General features: G+C 70.7%; 1 protein-coding gene across 1 annotated transcript; it reads left to right on the forward strand.

The window, feature by feature from the left end:
* Window positions 1-222: 222 nt before the first annotated feature.
* Window positions 223-14,783, forward strand: MEGF8 (multiple EGF like domains 8; the record flags this gene model as incomplete). Its single annotated transcript, XM_074167092.1, is given in 14 exon segments — window positions 223-349; window positions 2,370-2,574; window positions 4,685-4,899; window positions 6,189-6,396; window positions 7,416-7,575; window positions 8,496-8,688; window positions 9,174-9,215; window positions 9,217-9,345; window positions 10,171-10,301; window positions 11,221-11,350; window positions 13,006-14,116; window positions 14,119-14,541; window positions 14,544-14,650; window positions 14,652-14,783. Coding segments are annotated over 14 exon segments (3,313 nt in total), but the record flags the coding sequence as incomplete, so codon positions are not given.
* Window positions 14,784-14,954: the final 171 nt, after the last annotated feature.

Here is a 14,954-nt window from a genome sequence, read left to right on the forward strand (position 1 = left end):
TGGGGGGCTGTGGGGCAGGATGGGGGGGCTATGGGGGGCTGTGGGGCAGGATGGGGGGGCTATGGGGCAGGGGGGGCTATGGGGCAGGAGGGATGGGGGGCTGTGGGGGGGCTGTGGGGCAGGATGGGGTCTTGGGGGCGGGTACGAATTAGGGTTGGGGTGTGGGCGGGGCATGCAAATGAGAGTGTAATGTATGCAAATGAGATGCAAATCCCCCCCCAGGCTGGGCTGTGACCCCTCCCCCGCCGCCTGCGCCCCCTCCCCCCGCACCCCCCAGGACTGTCGGCGCCTCCGCAGCTGCAGCGAGTGCCTGGGGGTGCACCCCCGCGCCGTGGGGCAGGGACCCCCGGTGAGTGACCCACAGCGACCCACGGCGACCCATAGCCGCCCCATAGCCGCCCCATAGCCCCCCCGTAGCCTCCCTCCCCTACACCCCCATAGCCCCCCCCCTGCACCCCTGCGCCGTGGGGCAGGGACCCCCGGTGAGTGACCCACAGCGACCCACGGCGACCCATAGCCGCCCCATAGCCGCCCCATAGCCCCCCCGTAGCCTCCCTCCCCTACACCCCCATAGCCCCCACCCTGCACCCCCGCGCCGTGGGGCAGGGACCCCCGGTGAGTGACCCACAGCGACCCATAGCCCCCCCATAGCTGCCCCATAGCTCCCCCATAGCTGCCCCATAGCCCCCCCGTAGCCTCCCTCCCCTACACCCCCATAGCCCCCCCATAGCACTGCCCTGCACCCCCGCGCCGTGGGGCAGGGACCCCCGGTGAGTGACCCACGGCGACCCACAGCAACCCATAGCTGCCCCATAGCCCCCCCATAGCTCCCCCATAGCCCCCCCATAGCCTCCCTCCCCTACACCCCCATAGCCCCCCCATAGCCCCCCCCCCTGCACCCCCGCGCCGTGGGGCAGGGACCCCCGGTGAGTGACCCACGGCAACCCATAGCTGCCCCACAGTGACCCATAGCCTCCCAGGCTGACCCCTGAGCCCCCCAGCTGTGCACGTGGTGCCCCATAGCGCCCCATAGCGCCTTGTCCTGCCCCACAGCTCCCTCCTGCCCCCCTGACCCCTCGGTGAGCCCACTGCCCCATAGCGCCCCACATCCCCCCTGACCCCCCAGTGAACCCACTGCCCCATAGCGCCCCACATCCCCCCTGACCCCCCAGTGAACCCACTGCCCCATAGCGCCCCACATCCCCCCTGCCCCCCCGTGACCCCACTGCCCCCTCGGTGACCCCCTGACCCCCTCAGTGACCCCCCTGCCCCATAGCGCCCCACATCCCCCCTGACCCCTCGGTGACCCCTGACCCCCTGCTGACCCCTGACCCCTTGGTGACCGCACTGCCCCATAGCGCCCCACATCCCCCCAACCCTGGTGTGACCCCTGCCCCCCCGTGACCCCCCTGCCCCATAGCGCCCCATATCCCCCCCGCTGACCCCCCGGTGACCCCCCGGTGACCCCTGACCCCCCTGACCCCACTGCCCCATAGCGCCCCACATCCCCCCTGACCCCTCGGTGACCCCTGACCCCCTGCTGACCCCTGACCCCTTGGTGACCCCACTGCCCCATAGCGCCCCGCATCCCCCCTGACCCCCCGTGAACCCCCTGCCCCATAGCGCCCCACATCCCCTCTGCCCCCCCGTGACCCCCCTGCCCCATAGCGCCCCGCATCCCCTCTGCCCCCCCGTGACCCCCCTGCCCCATAGCGCCCCGCATCCCCCCTGACCCCCTGCTGACCCCATGACCCCCCGTGACCCCACTGCCCCCTCGGTGACCCCATGACCCCCCCATGACCCCACTGCCCCATAGAGCCCCAAATCCCCCCGACCCCTTAGTGACCCCACTGCCCCATAGCGCCCCACATCCCTCCTGCCCCCTCGGTGACCCCATGACCCCCCGTGACCCCACTGCCCCATAGCGCCCCACATCCCCCCTGACCCCATGACCCCCCCGTGACCCCACTGCCCCATAGCGCCCCGCATCCCCCCTGACCCCCCGTGATCCCACTGCCCCCTCGGTGACCCCATGACCTCCCCATGACCCCCCTGCCCCATAGCGCCCCACATCCCCCCTGACCCCTCGGTGACCCCCCTGCCCCATAGTGCCCCGCATCCCCCCCGCTGCCCCCCCCCCCCGCTGCCCCCCCGTGACCCCCCTGCCCCATAGCGCCCCGCATCCCCCCTGACCCCCCGTGACCCCCCTGCCCCATAGCGCCCCGCATCCCCCCCGCTGCCCCCCCCCCCGCTGCCCCCCCGGTGACCCCTGACCCCCCCGTGACCCCCCTGCCCCATAGCGCCCCGCATCCCCCCGCTGCCCCCCCCCGGTGACCCCCCGGTGACCCCTGACCCCCCCGTGACCCCAGCCCTGCGCGTGGTGCGCCAACTGCCCCGAGGGCGCGTGCGTGGGGCGGGGCCGGAGCTGCGCGCGGGAACACGACTGCGGCGTCACCGCCCAGCGCCACGTGACCAGCGCCGCCAACTGCTCCGAGCGCGCGTGCGCCGCCCCCCAGTGCGGGACCTGCGCGGGGGGGGGCGGCTGCGTCTGGACGCGGCAGTTCAAGAGGACCGGTGAGGGGGGGGGGACACATGGGGGGGGCGATGGGGGGCTGTGGGGAGATGGGGGGCGATGGGGGGACGGGGGGGGATGGGGGGTGATAAGGGGTGGGGGGAGATGGGGGTCAGCAGTGGCTGAGAGGGGGGGTGATGGGGGGAAATGGGGGTCAGCAGTGGCTGAGAGGGGGGGAGATGGGGGGAAATGGGGTGATGGGGGGTGATGGGGGACATGGGGGGCTATGGGGAGACATGGGGAGATGGGGAGATGTGGGGTGATAGGGGGTGGGGGGAGATGGGGGTCAGCAGTGGCTGAGAGGGGGGAAATGGGGGGAAATGGGGAGATGGGGGGTGATGGGGGGACGTGGGGAGATGGGGGGGTGATGGGGGACATGGGGGGCTATGGGGAGATGGGGGGAGATGGGGAGACGTGGGGAGATGGGGGGTGATAGAGGGTGTGGGGAGATGGGGGGAGATGGGGGTCAGCAGTGGCTGAGAGGAGGGGCTATGGGGAGATGTGGGGGACATGGGGGGTGATGGGGGGATGGGGGTCACCAGCGGGGGGGGGCGGCTGCGTCTGGACGCGGCAGTTCAAGAGGACCGGTGAGGGGGGGGGGACACACATGGGGGGGGCTATGGGGGGCTGTGGGGACGTGGGGTGACGGGGGAGATGGGGGACATGGGGAGATGGGGGGGTGATGGGGAGATGGGGGTCAGCAGTGGCTGAGAGGGGGGGAGATGGGGGGAAATGGGGGACATGGGGGGCTATGGGGAGATGGGGGGACGTGGGGGGTGATGGGGAGATGGGGGTCAGCAGTGGCTGAGAGGGGGGGAGATGGGGGGTGATGGGGGGACATGGGGAGATGGGGGGCTATGGGGAGATGTGGGGAGATGGGGGTCAGCAGTGGCTGAGAGGGGGGGTGATGGGGGGCTATGGGGCGATGGGGGGTGATGGGGGGACATGGGGGACATGGGGAGATGGGGGGTGATGGGGGACATGGGGGGTTATGGGGAGACATGGGGAGATGGGGAGATGTGGGGTGATAGGGGGTGGGGGGAGATGGGGGTCACCAGTGGGGGGGGGGGCGGCTGCGTCTGGACGCGGCAGTTCAAGAGGACCGGTGAGGGGGGGGGGGACACACATGGGGGGGGCTATGGGGAGATGGGGGGACGTGGGGAGATGGGGGTCAGCAGTGGCTGAGAGGGGGGGAGATGGGGGGAAATGGGGTGATGGGGGACATGGGGGGAGATGGGGAGACATGGGGAGATGGGGGGTGATAGGGGGTGTGGGGAGATGGGGGGGGATGGGGGTCAGCAGTGGCTGAGAGGGGGGGCTATGGGGAGATGTGGGGGACATGGGGGGTGATGGGGGGATGGGGGATAGGGGGACATGGGGGGATGGGAGTGTTTCAGTGGGGCTGGATGTGGGTCCGGGAGCCTTTCAGTGGGTCCAGGAGCCTCTCAGTGGGGCTGGATGTGGGTCCGGGAGCCTTTCAGTGGGGCTGGATGTGGGTCCGGGAGCCTTTCAGTGGGTCCGGGAGCCTCTCAGTGGGGCTGGGTGTGGGTCCGGGAGCCTCTCAGTGGGGCTGGATGTGGGTCTGGGAGCTTTTCAGTGGGTCCAGGAGCCTCTCAGTGGGGCTGGATGTGGGTCCGGGAGCCTTTCAGTGGGTCCGGGAGCCTCTCAGTGGGGCTGGGTGTGGGTCCGGGAGCTTTTTAGTGGGTCCAGGAGCCTCTCAGTGGGGCTGGATGTGGGTCCGGGAGCTTTTCAGTGGGTCCGGGAGCCTCTCAGTGGGGCTGGGTGTGGGGCCGGGAGCCTCTCAGTGGGTCCGGGAGCCTCTCAGTGGGGCTGGGTGTGGGTCCGGGAGCCTCTCAGTGGGGCTGGGTGTGGGGCCGGGAGCCTTTCAGTGGGTCCAGGAGCCTCTCAGTGGGGCTGGATGTGGGTCCGGGAGCTTTTCAGTGGGGCCGGGAGCCTCTCAGTGGGGCTGGATGTGGGTCCGGGAGCCTTTCAGTGGGGCCGGGAGCCTCTCAGTGGGGCTGGGTGTGGGTCTGGGAGCCTTTCAGTGGGGCCGGGGCCGAGCGGGGCTGCCGCAGCCCTGACGCCCCGCCTGTGGGTCGCGCCGTGGGGCAGGGGAGACGCGGCGCATCCTGAGCGTGACCCCCAGCTACGACTGGACGTGCTTCAGCCATTCCCTGCTCAACGTCTCCCCGATGCCCGTGGAGTCCTCGCCCCCCCTGCCCTGCCCCACACCCTGCCCCCAGCACCCCTCCTGCCCCACATGCCTGGCCTCCAAGGGGGCGGACGGCGGCTGGCAGCACTGCTTCTGGAGCCAGGGCCTGCAGCAGGTGTGGGGCGCGGGGGGGGGACTTGGGGGGCAGGTGTGGGGCGGGGGGGGAGGGGACTTGGGGGACAGGTGTGGGGCGTGGGGGGGGGGGACTTGGGGGACAGGTGTGGGGTGGGGGGGGGGGGGGACTTTGGGGGCAGGTGTGGGGTGGGGGGGGAGGGGACTTGGGGGGCTGGGGGGGACTTTGGGGGCAGGTGTGGGGCACGGGGGTGGGGGGGACTTGGGGGGCAGGTGTGGGGTGGGGGTGGAGGGGACTTGGGGGGCTGGGGGGGACTTTGGGGGCAGGTGTGGGGCAGGGGTGGAGGGGACTTGGGGGGCTGGGGGGGACTTGGCGGGCAGGTGTGGGGCACGGGGGTGGGGGGGACTTGGGGGGCAGGTGTGGGGCACAGGGGTGGAGGGGACTTGGGGGGCTGGGGGGACTTTGGGGGGCAGGTGTGGGGCACAGGGGTGGAGGGGACTTGGGGGGCTGGGGGGACTTTGGGGGGCAGGTGTGGGGCATGGGGGTGGAGGGGACTTGGGGGACAGGTGTGGGGTGGGGGGGGAGGGGACTTGGGGAGCTGGAGGGGACTTTGGGGGCAGGTGTGGGGCACTTGGGGGTCAATCTATGGGTCCCAACCCCCCCCAACCTGTCCCCCCAGTGCATGACCCCCAACCTGGTTGGGTCAATCTGTGGGTCAGGGGGGCGCTTGTGGGTCCATCTATGGGTCGGGGGGCAGTTGTGGGTCCATCTGTGGGTCAGGGGGGTGCTTGTGGGTCCATCTGTGGGTCGGGGGGGTGCTTGTGGGTCCATCTGTGGGTCGGGGGGGTGCTTGTGGGTCAGGCTATGGGTCTGGAGGGCATTTGTGGGTCCATCTGTGGGTCAGGGGGGCGCTTGTGGGTCCATCTGTGGGTCGGGGGGGCCAGTTGTGGGTCCGGCTATGGGTCAGGGGGGCAGTTGTGGGTCAGGCTATGGGTCTGGGGGGCACTTGTGGGTCCATCTGTGGGTCGGGGGGGCAGTTGTGGGTCAGGCTATGGGTCAGGGGGGCAGTTGTGGGTCAGGCTATGGGTCAGGGTGGCACTTGTGGGTCCATCTATGGGTCTGGGGGCAGTTGTGGGTCCATCTGTGGGTCGGGGGGGCAGTTGTGGGTCCGGCTATGGGTCAGGGGGGCAGTTGTGGGTCCATCTGTGGGTCGGGGGGGCACTTGTGGGTCCATCTGTGGGTCAGGGGGGCAGTTGTGGGTCCATCTGTGGGTCGGGGGGGCAGTTGTGGGTCAATCTCTGGGTCCCAGCCCCCCGACCTCTCCCCCCCAGTGCCTGAGCCCCAGCCTGGTGCCCCTGCGCTGCCTGGTTGGGGGGTGCGGGCGGCTGCTGCGCCCCCCCGAGAGCTGCGCCCCCCCCTGCGCCGGGGCCCCCCAGTGCTCCCAGTGCCTGCGCCTGCCCCACTGCGGCTGGTGCGCCCGCCCCGGCTCCAACGGCGGGGGGCGCTGCATGGAGGGGGGGCTGCACGGCCCCCGGAACGGTATGTGGGGCTGGGGGGGGAGGGGGGGTGCTGGGGGGGGGCTGGGGGGTGCTGGGGGGGGGCTATGGGGTGCTGGGGGGTGGTTATGGGGTGCTGGAGGGGGGCTGGGGGGTGCTGGGGGGTGGTTATGGGGTGCTGGGGGGTGGTTATGGGGTGCTGGGGGTGCTGGGGGGTGGCTATGGGGTGCTGGGGGGTGGTTATGGGGTGATGTGGGGTGTGGTATGGGTCTCTGGGTCGCTGTGTGCGGCTGTGGGGTGCGCTATGGGTCTCTGTGGGTCTCTATGGGGTGCTGTGGGTCTGTGTGTGTGGCTGTGGGTTGCTATGGGTCGCTGTGTGCGGCTGTGGGGTGCGCTATGGGGCAGTGTGCGTCGCTATGGGTCTATGTGTGTGGCTGTGGGGTGCGCTATGGGTCTCTGTGGGTCGCTACGGGTGTGTGTGTGGCTGTGGGTCGCCGTGTGCAGCTGTGTGGGTCGCTACAGGTCTGTGTGTGCGGCTGTGGGCCGCTATGGGTCACTGTGGTTCGCTATGGGTGTGTGTGTGCGGCTGTGGGTCGCTATGGGGCAGCGTGGGTCGCTAGAGGTGTGTTTGTGCGGCTGTGGGTTGCTATGGGTCTCTGTGGGTCTCTATGGGGTGCTGTGGGTCTCTGTGGGGTGCGCTATGGGTCTGTGTGGGTTGCTACGGGTTGCTGTGTGTGGCTGTGGGTCGCTATGGGTCTCTATGGGGTGCTGTGGGTCGCTGCGTGTGGCTGTGTGGATCGCTATGTGTGTGTGTGTGTGTGGCTGTGGGTCGCTATGGGTCTGTGTGGGTCGCTACGGGTCTCTGTGGGTCTCTGTGGGGTGCGCTATGGGTCTGTGTGGGTCGCTACGGGTCGCTGTGTGCGGCTGTGGGTCGCTATGGGGCAGTGTGGGTCACTATGGGTCGCTATGGGTCTCTGTGGGGTGCGCTATGGGTCTGTGTGGGTCGCTACGGGTCTCTGTGTGCGGCTGTGGGTCGCTATGGGGCAGCGTCTCCCCCCCCAGGCGCGAGGTGTGGGGCGGGGGGGGGCGCGTGGTCCTTCCTGCGCTGCCCCCCCGAGGACGAGTGCTCCAACGGGCACCACGACTGCGACGGCTCCCAGGAGTGTCGGGACCTGCCCCACGGCTTCCGCTGCGCCTGCCGGCCCGGCTACCGGCCCCACAAGTGAGGGGGGTCATAGGGGCTACCGGCCCCACAAGTGAGGGGGGATCCTAGGGGGTACCGGCCCCACAAGTGAGGGGGGGGGGATCCTAGGGGCTACCGGCCCCACAAGTGAGGGGGGTCATAGGGGGTGCCCGCCCCACAAGTGAGGGGGGTCATAGGGGGTACCCGACCCACAAGTGAGGGGGGTCATAGGGGCTACCGGCCCCACAAGTGAGGGGGGGGGGTCATAGGGGCTACCGGCCCCACAAGTGAGGGGGGTCATAGGGGCTACCGGCCCCACAAGTGAGGGGGGTCATAGGGGGTACCCGCCCCACAAGTGAAGGGGGGTCCTAGGGGGTACCCGCCCCACAAGTGAGGGGGGGGGGTCATAGGGGGTACCCGCCCCACAAGTGAGGGGGGGGTCATAGGGGGTACCCGCCCCACAAGTGAGGGGGGGGGATCCTAGGGGGTACCGGCCCCACAAGTGAGGGGGGGTCAGAGGGGGTACCCGCCCCACAAGTGAGGGGGGGAGGGGGAAAGGGGGGGGACCAGCCCCACAAGTGAGTTGAGGGGGGAGTCCTGGGGGTTACTGGCCCCATAAGTGAGGCTGGGGTGTGGGGCAGGGCCACCCCATCTGTGAGCATCACCCCATAGACCCCAGCCCCATAGCTTCCCTCTGAGACCGCCCCCAGCCCCATAGCTCCCCTCCCAGGCTCTCCTAGCCCCGTAACCCCACACGTGTGGGTCTGCCCCATAGCGCCACGGGGCAGTGCCGGCCGGTGTGTGCCCAGGGCTGTGTCCACGGGGCGTGTGAGTGTCACCCCATAGCTCCCCAGCCCCATAGCTCCCCTCCCAGCCTCCCCCAGCCCCATAGCTCCCCTCCCAGCCTCCCCCAGCCCTACGGCTGCCCCCAGCCCCACACGTGTGGGTCTGCCCCATAGCGCCACGGGGCAGTGCCGGCCGGTGTGTGCCCAGGGCTGTGTCCATGGGGCGTGCGTGGAGCCCAATCGCTGTCGCTGCCACTTCGGGTTCGTGGGGCCCAACTGCTCCGTCTCCTGCGACTGCAACGGCCACAGCCTCTGCCCCGGCCCCACGGCGCGGGACCGGTGTCTGCAGTGCCTCAACAACACCCAGGTGTGGGGCAGGCTGTGGGGCTGGGGGGCGGCTGTGGGGCTGGGGAGGTGTGGGGCGCACGGGGGCAGCCGTGGGGCAGGGATGGGGGGAACAGCCTCAGCCCCACGGCGCGGGACCGCTGCCTCCAGTGCCTCAACAACACCCAGGTGTGGGGCAGGGTGTGGGGCTGGGGGGCGGCTGTGGGGCTGGGGAGGTGTGGGGGGCATGAGGGACTGTGGGGCAGGGATGGGGGGGAGCCGGGAGGGATCTGGGGGGCTGTGGGTCAGCCATGGGTGTGCTATGGGTCTGCCCCACAGCCTGCCCCACACCTGCCCCACAGCTCCCCTAGGGGGCGCAGTGTGAGCGGTGCCTGGGGGGCTGTGGGGCAGGGATGGGGGGGAGCCGGGAGGGATGCTGAGGGGCTGTGGGTCAGCCATGGGTCTGCTATGGGTCTGCCCCACAGCCTGCCCCACAGCTGCCCCACAGCTGCCCCACACCTCCCCTAGGGGGCGCAGTGTGAGCGGTGCCGCCCGCTCTTCGTGGGGTCCCCGCGGGGGGGGCGGCTCCTGTCGCTCCTGTCGCAGCTTCTGTCGCCAGAACAGCCCCCTCTGCCTCTCCCGCCACGACCTGGAGCGAGCGCGGCGCGACCCACAGCGCTTCCCCCTCGACCCCGACCTGGTCAGTGGGGCTGCCCCATAGCGGGGGGGGTCTGGGGGTGACCCACAGCTCAAGGAGTCTGGGGGGTGCCCCATAACACAGAGCTAGCGCGACCCACAGCGCTTCCCCCTCGACCCCGACCTGGTCAGTGGGGCTGCCCCATAGCGAGGGGGGTCTGGGGGGCTGCCCCATAGCAGGGGGGTGGTGTGGGGGGTGACCCATAGCGGGGGGAGCCCGGGGGTTGACCCATAGCACAGAGCTAGCGTGACCCACAGCGCTTCCCCCTCGACCCCGACCTGGTCAGTGGGGCTGCCCCATAGTGAGGGGGGTCTGGGGGGCTGCCCCATAGCAGGGGGGTGGTCTGGGGGGTAACCCATAGCGGGGGGAGCCCGGGGGGTGCCCCATAGCACAGAGCTAGCGCGACCCACAGCGCTTCCCCCTCGACCCCGACCTGGTCAGTGGGGCTGCCCCATAGCGGGGGTGGGTCTGGGGGGTGACCCATAGCGAGGGGAGTGTGGGGGGTGCCCCATAGCACAGAGCTAGCGCGACCCACAGCGCTTCTCCCTCGGCCTGACCTGGTCAGTGGGGCTGCCCCATAGCGGGGGGGGTCTGGGGGTGACCCACAGCTCAGGGAGTCCGGGGGCTGCCCCATGGTGGGGGGTCTGGGGGGTGTCCTCATCCCCTGCCCCACATCCTGGGGGTCCCACCTCCCCCTGCCCCACATCCCAGTGGTGCCGCCTCCCCCTGCCCCACATCCCAGGGGCCAGTTCTCCCCCTGCCCCGCATCCCGTGGGGCTGGGGGGGCTTCCCGTGACCCCCTGGCCCCACATCCCTCCCGCCCCACAGATCCCGACGTGGGTCACGGAGGGGCCGACCGAGGACTCTGCCGTCTGCGTGGACTGTCAGAACAACAGCCTGGGGGAGCGCTGCGACGGCTGCCGCCCTGGCTTCTTCCTGCTCCACGGCACCTGCACCAGGTTGGGGGGCTCTGGGGGGGGCTCTGTGGGGCCGGGGGGGCCCTATGGGGCCGGGGGGGTCTGTGGGTCCCGCTGTGGGTCCAGCCGTGGGTCCCAGAATCATGGCTGCCCCCCGGCTTCTTTCTGTTCCACGGCACCTGCACCAGGTTGGGGGGCTCTGGGGGGGCTCTGTGGGGCCGGGGGGGTCCTATGGGGCGGGGGGGGGGGTCCATGGGGTGTGGGTCTGGCTGTGGGTCCGGCCGTGGGTCCCAGAACGATGGCTGCCGCCCCGGCTTCTTCCTGCTCCACGGCACCTGCACCAGGTTGGGGGGCTCTGGGGGGGCTCTGTGGGGCCGGGGGGGCCCTATGGGGCCGGGGGGGTCTGTGGGTCCTGGGGGTGTCTGTGGGTCCCGCTGTGGGTCCAGCCGTGGGTCCCAGAATGATGGCTGCCCCCCCGGCTTCTTTCTGTTCCACGGCACCTGCACCAGGTTGGGGGGCTCTGGGGGGGCTCTGTGGGGCCGGGGGGGTCCTATGGGTGTGGGTCTGGCTGTGGGTCCAGCCGTGGGTCCCGGAGTGATGGCTGCCCCCCCCAGCTTCTTCCTGCTCCACAGGGCTTGCACCAGGTTGGGGGGCTCTGGGGGGGGCTCTGTGGGGCTGGGGGGGTCCTATGGGGCCGGGGGGGGTCCATGGGCTGTGGGTCCGGCCGTGGGTCCTGGGGGTGTCTGTGGGTCTGGCTGTGGGTCCCAGAGCGATGGCTGCCCCCCCGGCTTCTTCCTGCTCCACGGCACCTGCACCAGGTTGGGGGGCTCTGGGGGGCCGGGGGGGTCCGATGGGGCGGGGGGGGGTCCATGGGCTGTGGGTCCGGCCGTGGGTCCTGGGGGTGTCTGTGGGTCCGGCCGTGGGTCCCGATCTGAGGTGCCCCCCCCGTGTCCCCCCCCAGGTGCCAGTGCAACGGCCACGCCGACACCTGCAACGAGCTGGACGGGACGGGGTGTCCCTGCCAGAACAACACCGAGAGCGGGGGGTGCCCCGCGACCCCCCCCGACCGACGGGACTGCTACAAGCACCAGGTGCGCCCCCCCCGGCACCCCCCCCCGGCACCCCCCTTATCCCCTGCCCCCCCCCCCCAGCTGTCCTGGTGATCAGACCCCCCCCTTGAGAGACCCCCCCCTTGAGAGACCCCCCCCATAGACCCTCCCATTGACAACCCCCCCATAGAGAGACCCCCCATTGACAACCCCCCCCATAGACCCCCCCATTGATGAGACCCCCCCCCATAGAGAGACCCCCCCATTGATGAGACCCCCCCACTGATACCCCCCCCCATTGATACCCCCCCCATTGATGATCAGACCCCCCCCATTGATGATCAGACCCCCCCCTTGAGAGACCCCCCCCCATAGAGAGACCCCCCATTGATGAGACCCCCCATTGATGATGAGACCCCCCCATAGAGAGACCCCCCCATTGAGGACCCCCCCATTGATGAGACCCCCCCCATTGATGATGAGACCCCCCCCATTATGAGACCCCCCCCATTGATGAGACCCCCCCCCGGTCCCTCAGCCCCCCCTCGTCCCCGCAGCCCCCAGTGGAACCGGGGGGGGCCCGGAGCTGGTCCCAGTCTGAGGGTGGGAGACGCCCCCCCCCCCCGAGAGAGAGGGAAATGGGGGGCCCTTCCCCCCCCCCCGGGACACCCCAAGTGTGGCCCCGCTCTGCCCCCAGCTCCCTCCTCCTCCCCTTCCTCCCCTTCCTCCCCTTCCTCCCCCTCCTCTTCCTCCTCCTCCTTCTCTTCCTCCCCCTCTTCCTCCCCTTCCCCCTCTTCCCCCTCTTCCTCCTCTTCCTCCCCTTCCTCCTCTTCCTCCTCTTCCTCCCCCTCTTCCCCCTCTTCCTCCCCTTCCCCCTCTTCCTCCCCTTCCCCCTCTTCCCCCTCTTCCTCCTCTTCCTCCCCTTCCCCCTCTTCCCCCTCTTCCTCCTCTTCCTCCCCTTCCCCCTCTTCCTCCCCTTCCCCCTCTTCCTCCCCTTCCCCCTCTTCCTCCCCTTCCCCCTCTTCCTCCCCCCCTTCCTCCCCTTCCTCCCCTTCCTCCCCTTCCTCCCCTTCCTCCCCTTCCTCCCCTTCCTCCCCTTCCTCCCCCTCCTCCCCCTCCTCCTCCTCTTCCTCCTCTTCCTCCCCTTCTCCTCTTCCTTCTCCTCTTCCCCTTCCCCCCCCTCCCCCTCCTCCCTCCTCCCTCTCTTCCTCCCCCTCCCCCTCTTCCCCCTCCTCCTCTTTTTCCTCCTCTTCCTCCCCCTCTTCCTCCTCCTCTTCCAGCACTGACGTGTCCCCCCCCGTGTCCCGTGTCCCCCCCCCGTGTCCCGTCCCCCCCCCAGTGCTCCAGGTGCTGGGACTCCTTCCACGGGCACCCGGTGGGGGGGCAGCAGTGCCCCATGGCCCCCCGTCCCCACATCCATCCCCACATCCCCCCGTCCCCCTGTCTGTCCCCCTGTCCCCGTGTCCGTCCCCGTGTCCCCACCCCCCGGCACTGACGTGTCCCCCCCCCGTGTCCCGTCCCCCCCCCAGTGCTCCAAGTGCCGGACTCCTTCCACGGGCACCCTGTGGGGGGGCAGCAGTGCCCCATGGCCCCCCGTCCATCCCCATGTCCCCATGTCCCCCTGTCCCCCCGTCCGTCCCCATGTCCCCACCCCCCGGCACTGACGTGTCCCCCCCCGTGTCCCGTCCCCCCCCCAGTGCTCCAAGTGCCGGGACTCCTTCCACGGGCACCCTGTGGGGGGGCAGCAGTGCTACCGGCTGATGGCGGTGGAGCAGGAGTACTGCCTGGACCCCTCCTCCCAGAGCAGCTGCTTCCTGCAGCCCCCCCCCCGGCAGCCCCTCCCCCGCGGCCGCACCGTCCTCTTCGGGGTCCAGCCCAAGTTCACCAACGTGGACATTCGCGTCACCCTGGACGTCACCTTCGGCGCCGTCGACCTCTTCGTCGCCTCCTCCTACGACGCCTTCGCCGTCGACGTCGACCCGGCCACCGGCCGCCACCTCGTGCGGCTCCAGAGCCACGGCCACGGCGGGGCGGCCACCGACGGGGCCACCGACGGGGCCACCAGCAGGGCCACCGACGGGGCCGTCAACGGGGCCACTGACGGGGCCACCAATGGGGCCACCAGCAGGGCCACCAACGAGGCCGTCAATGGGGCCACCGACAAGGCCACCAATGAGGCCATCAATGGGGCCACCGACAAGGCCACCAATGAGGCCATCAATGGGGCCACCAACAGTGGGGTCAACGGGGCCACCAATGGGGCCACCAGCAGGGCCACTGACGAGGCCATCAATGGGGCCACCAACAGTGGGGTCAACAGGGCCACCAACGGGGCCACCAACAGTGAGGTCAACGGGGCCACCACCGAGGCCACCAATGAGGCCGTCAATGGGGCCATTGATAGGGCCACCAACAGTGGGGTTGATGGGGCCACCGATGGGGCCACCGACGGAGGCGATGGGGCCACCGATGGTGGTGCCGATGGTGGGGTCAACGGGGCCACCCACGGGTCTATCAATGGGGCCACCAACGGGGCCACCCGTGGGTCTATCAATGGGGTCAATGGGGCCACCAACGGGGTCAACGAGGCCACCAACGGGGTCAACGGGGCCACCCATGGGTCTATCAATGGGGTCAATGAGGCCACCAATGGGGTCAACGGGGCCACCAAGGGGGCCGGTTCCCCCGGGGGCGTCCCCGGCCTTCGGGAGGAGCGCGCCGTGGGGCTGGTGACCTACGTGACGGTGGGTTCCCCCCCTTTGGGGGGCGGGGGGGCGCTGGTGGTTCGGGGGGTGCGGGACCGTTTGGTCCTACCTTCCCCCACGCCCTGCACCCCCTCAAATCCACCCGCTTCTACCTCCTCCTCCTGGGGGTGGGGGGGGACGACGGGGAGGGGGGGACACACGATCCCCACGGGGGGGCTTCTCAGGGTTTGCTTTTTTTCCGCCAGGATCAGGCCCACATCGACCTCTTCGTCTTCTTCTCCGTCTTCTTCTCCTGCTTCTTCCTCTTCCTCGCGCTCTGCGTCCTCCTCTGGCGCCTCAAGCAGGGGCTGGACCGGGGCCGGGAGCGGCGCCGCCACCTGCGGGAAATGTCCCAACTGGCCAGTCGCCCCTTCGCCCGCGTCACCGTCTGCTTCCTCGCCCCCCCCCCCGCCCCCCCCCGCCCCCCCGCTACCAACCCCAACCCCCCCCGAACCCCAAAACCCCCCCCCCGCATCCTCATCATCATCCTCATCCTCCTCCTCCTCCCGCCCCGGGCCCCCTCACCCTGGAGCCCACCGAGGACGGGGTGGCGGCGGTGGCCACTCTCCTGCTTCAGTTGCCGGGGGGGCCACGGGGACCCCCCCCACAGGGCGGCTTTGGCGTCAGCCCTGGTCACCCTGAGGCTGCAGGAGCAGTTTGGGGGGGCGGGGGGGGGAGCCCCGCTTCGAAAGGGGGGGCTGGGGCACGAGATGACCTCCATGGCCCTCTGAGGGGGGGGCTGCGGGTTTGGGGGGGGGGGGAAGGGGGGGGGGGGGTAAGGGGTCTGCGCCCCACCTTCGGGGGGATGGGGGGGCCCCCCCACACAAACCCGTACCCCACATTTTGCGGGGGGGGGGGGCTCTCCAGGCCTGTGCCCCACACTTGGGGGGATGGGGGGGCCC

Source organism: Numenius arquata, unplaced genomic scaffold, assembly GCF_964106895.1.
Source record: "Numenius arquata unplaced genomic scaffold, bNumArq3.hap1.1 HAP1_SCAFFOLD_1579, whole genome shotgun sequence".
In the NCBI taxonomy this organism is placed as follows: Eukaryota; Metazoa; Chordata; class Aves; order Charadriiformes; family Scolopacidae; genus Numenius; species Numenius arquata.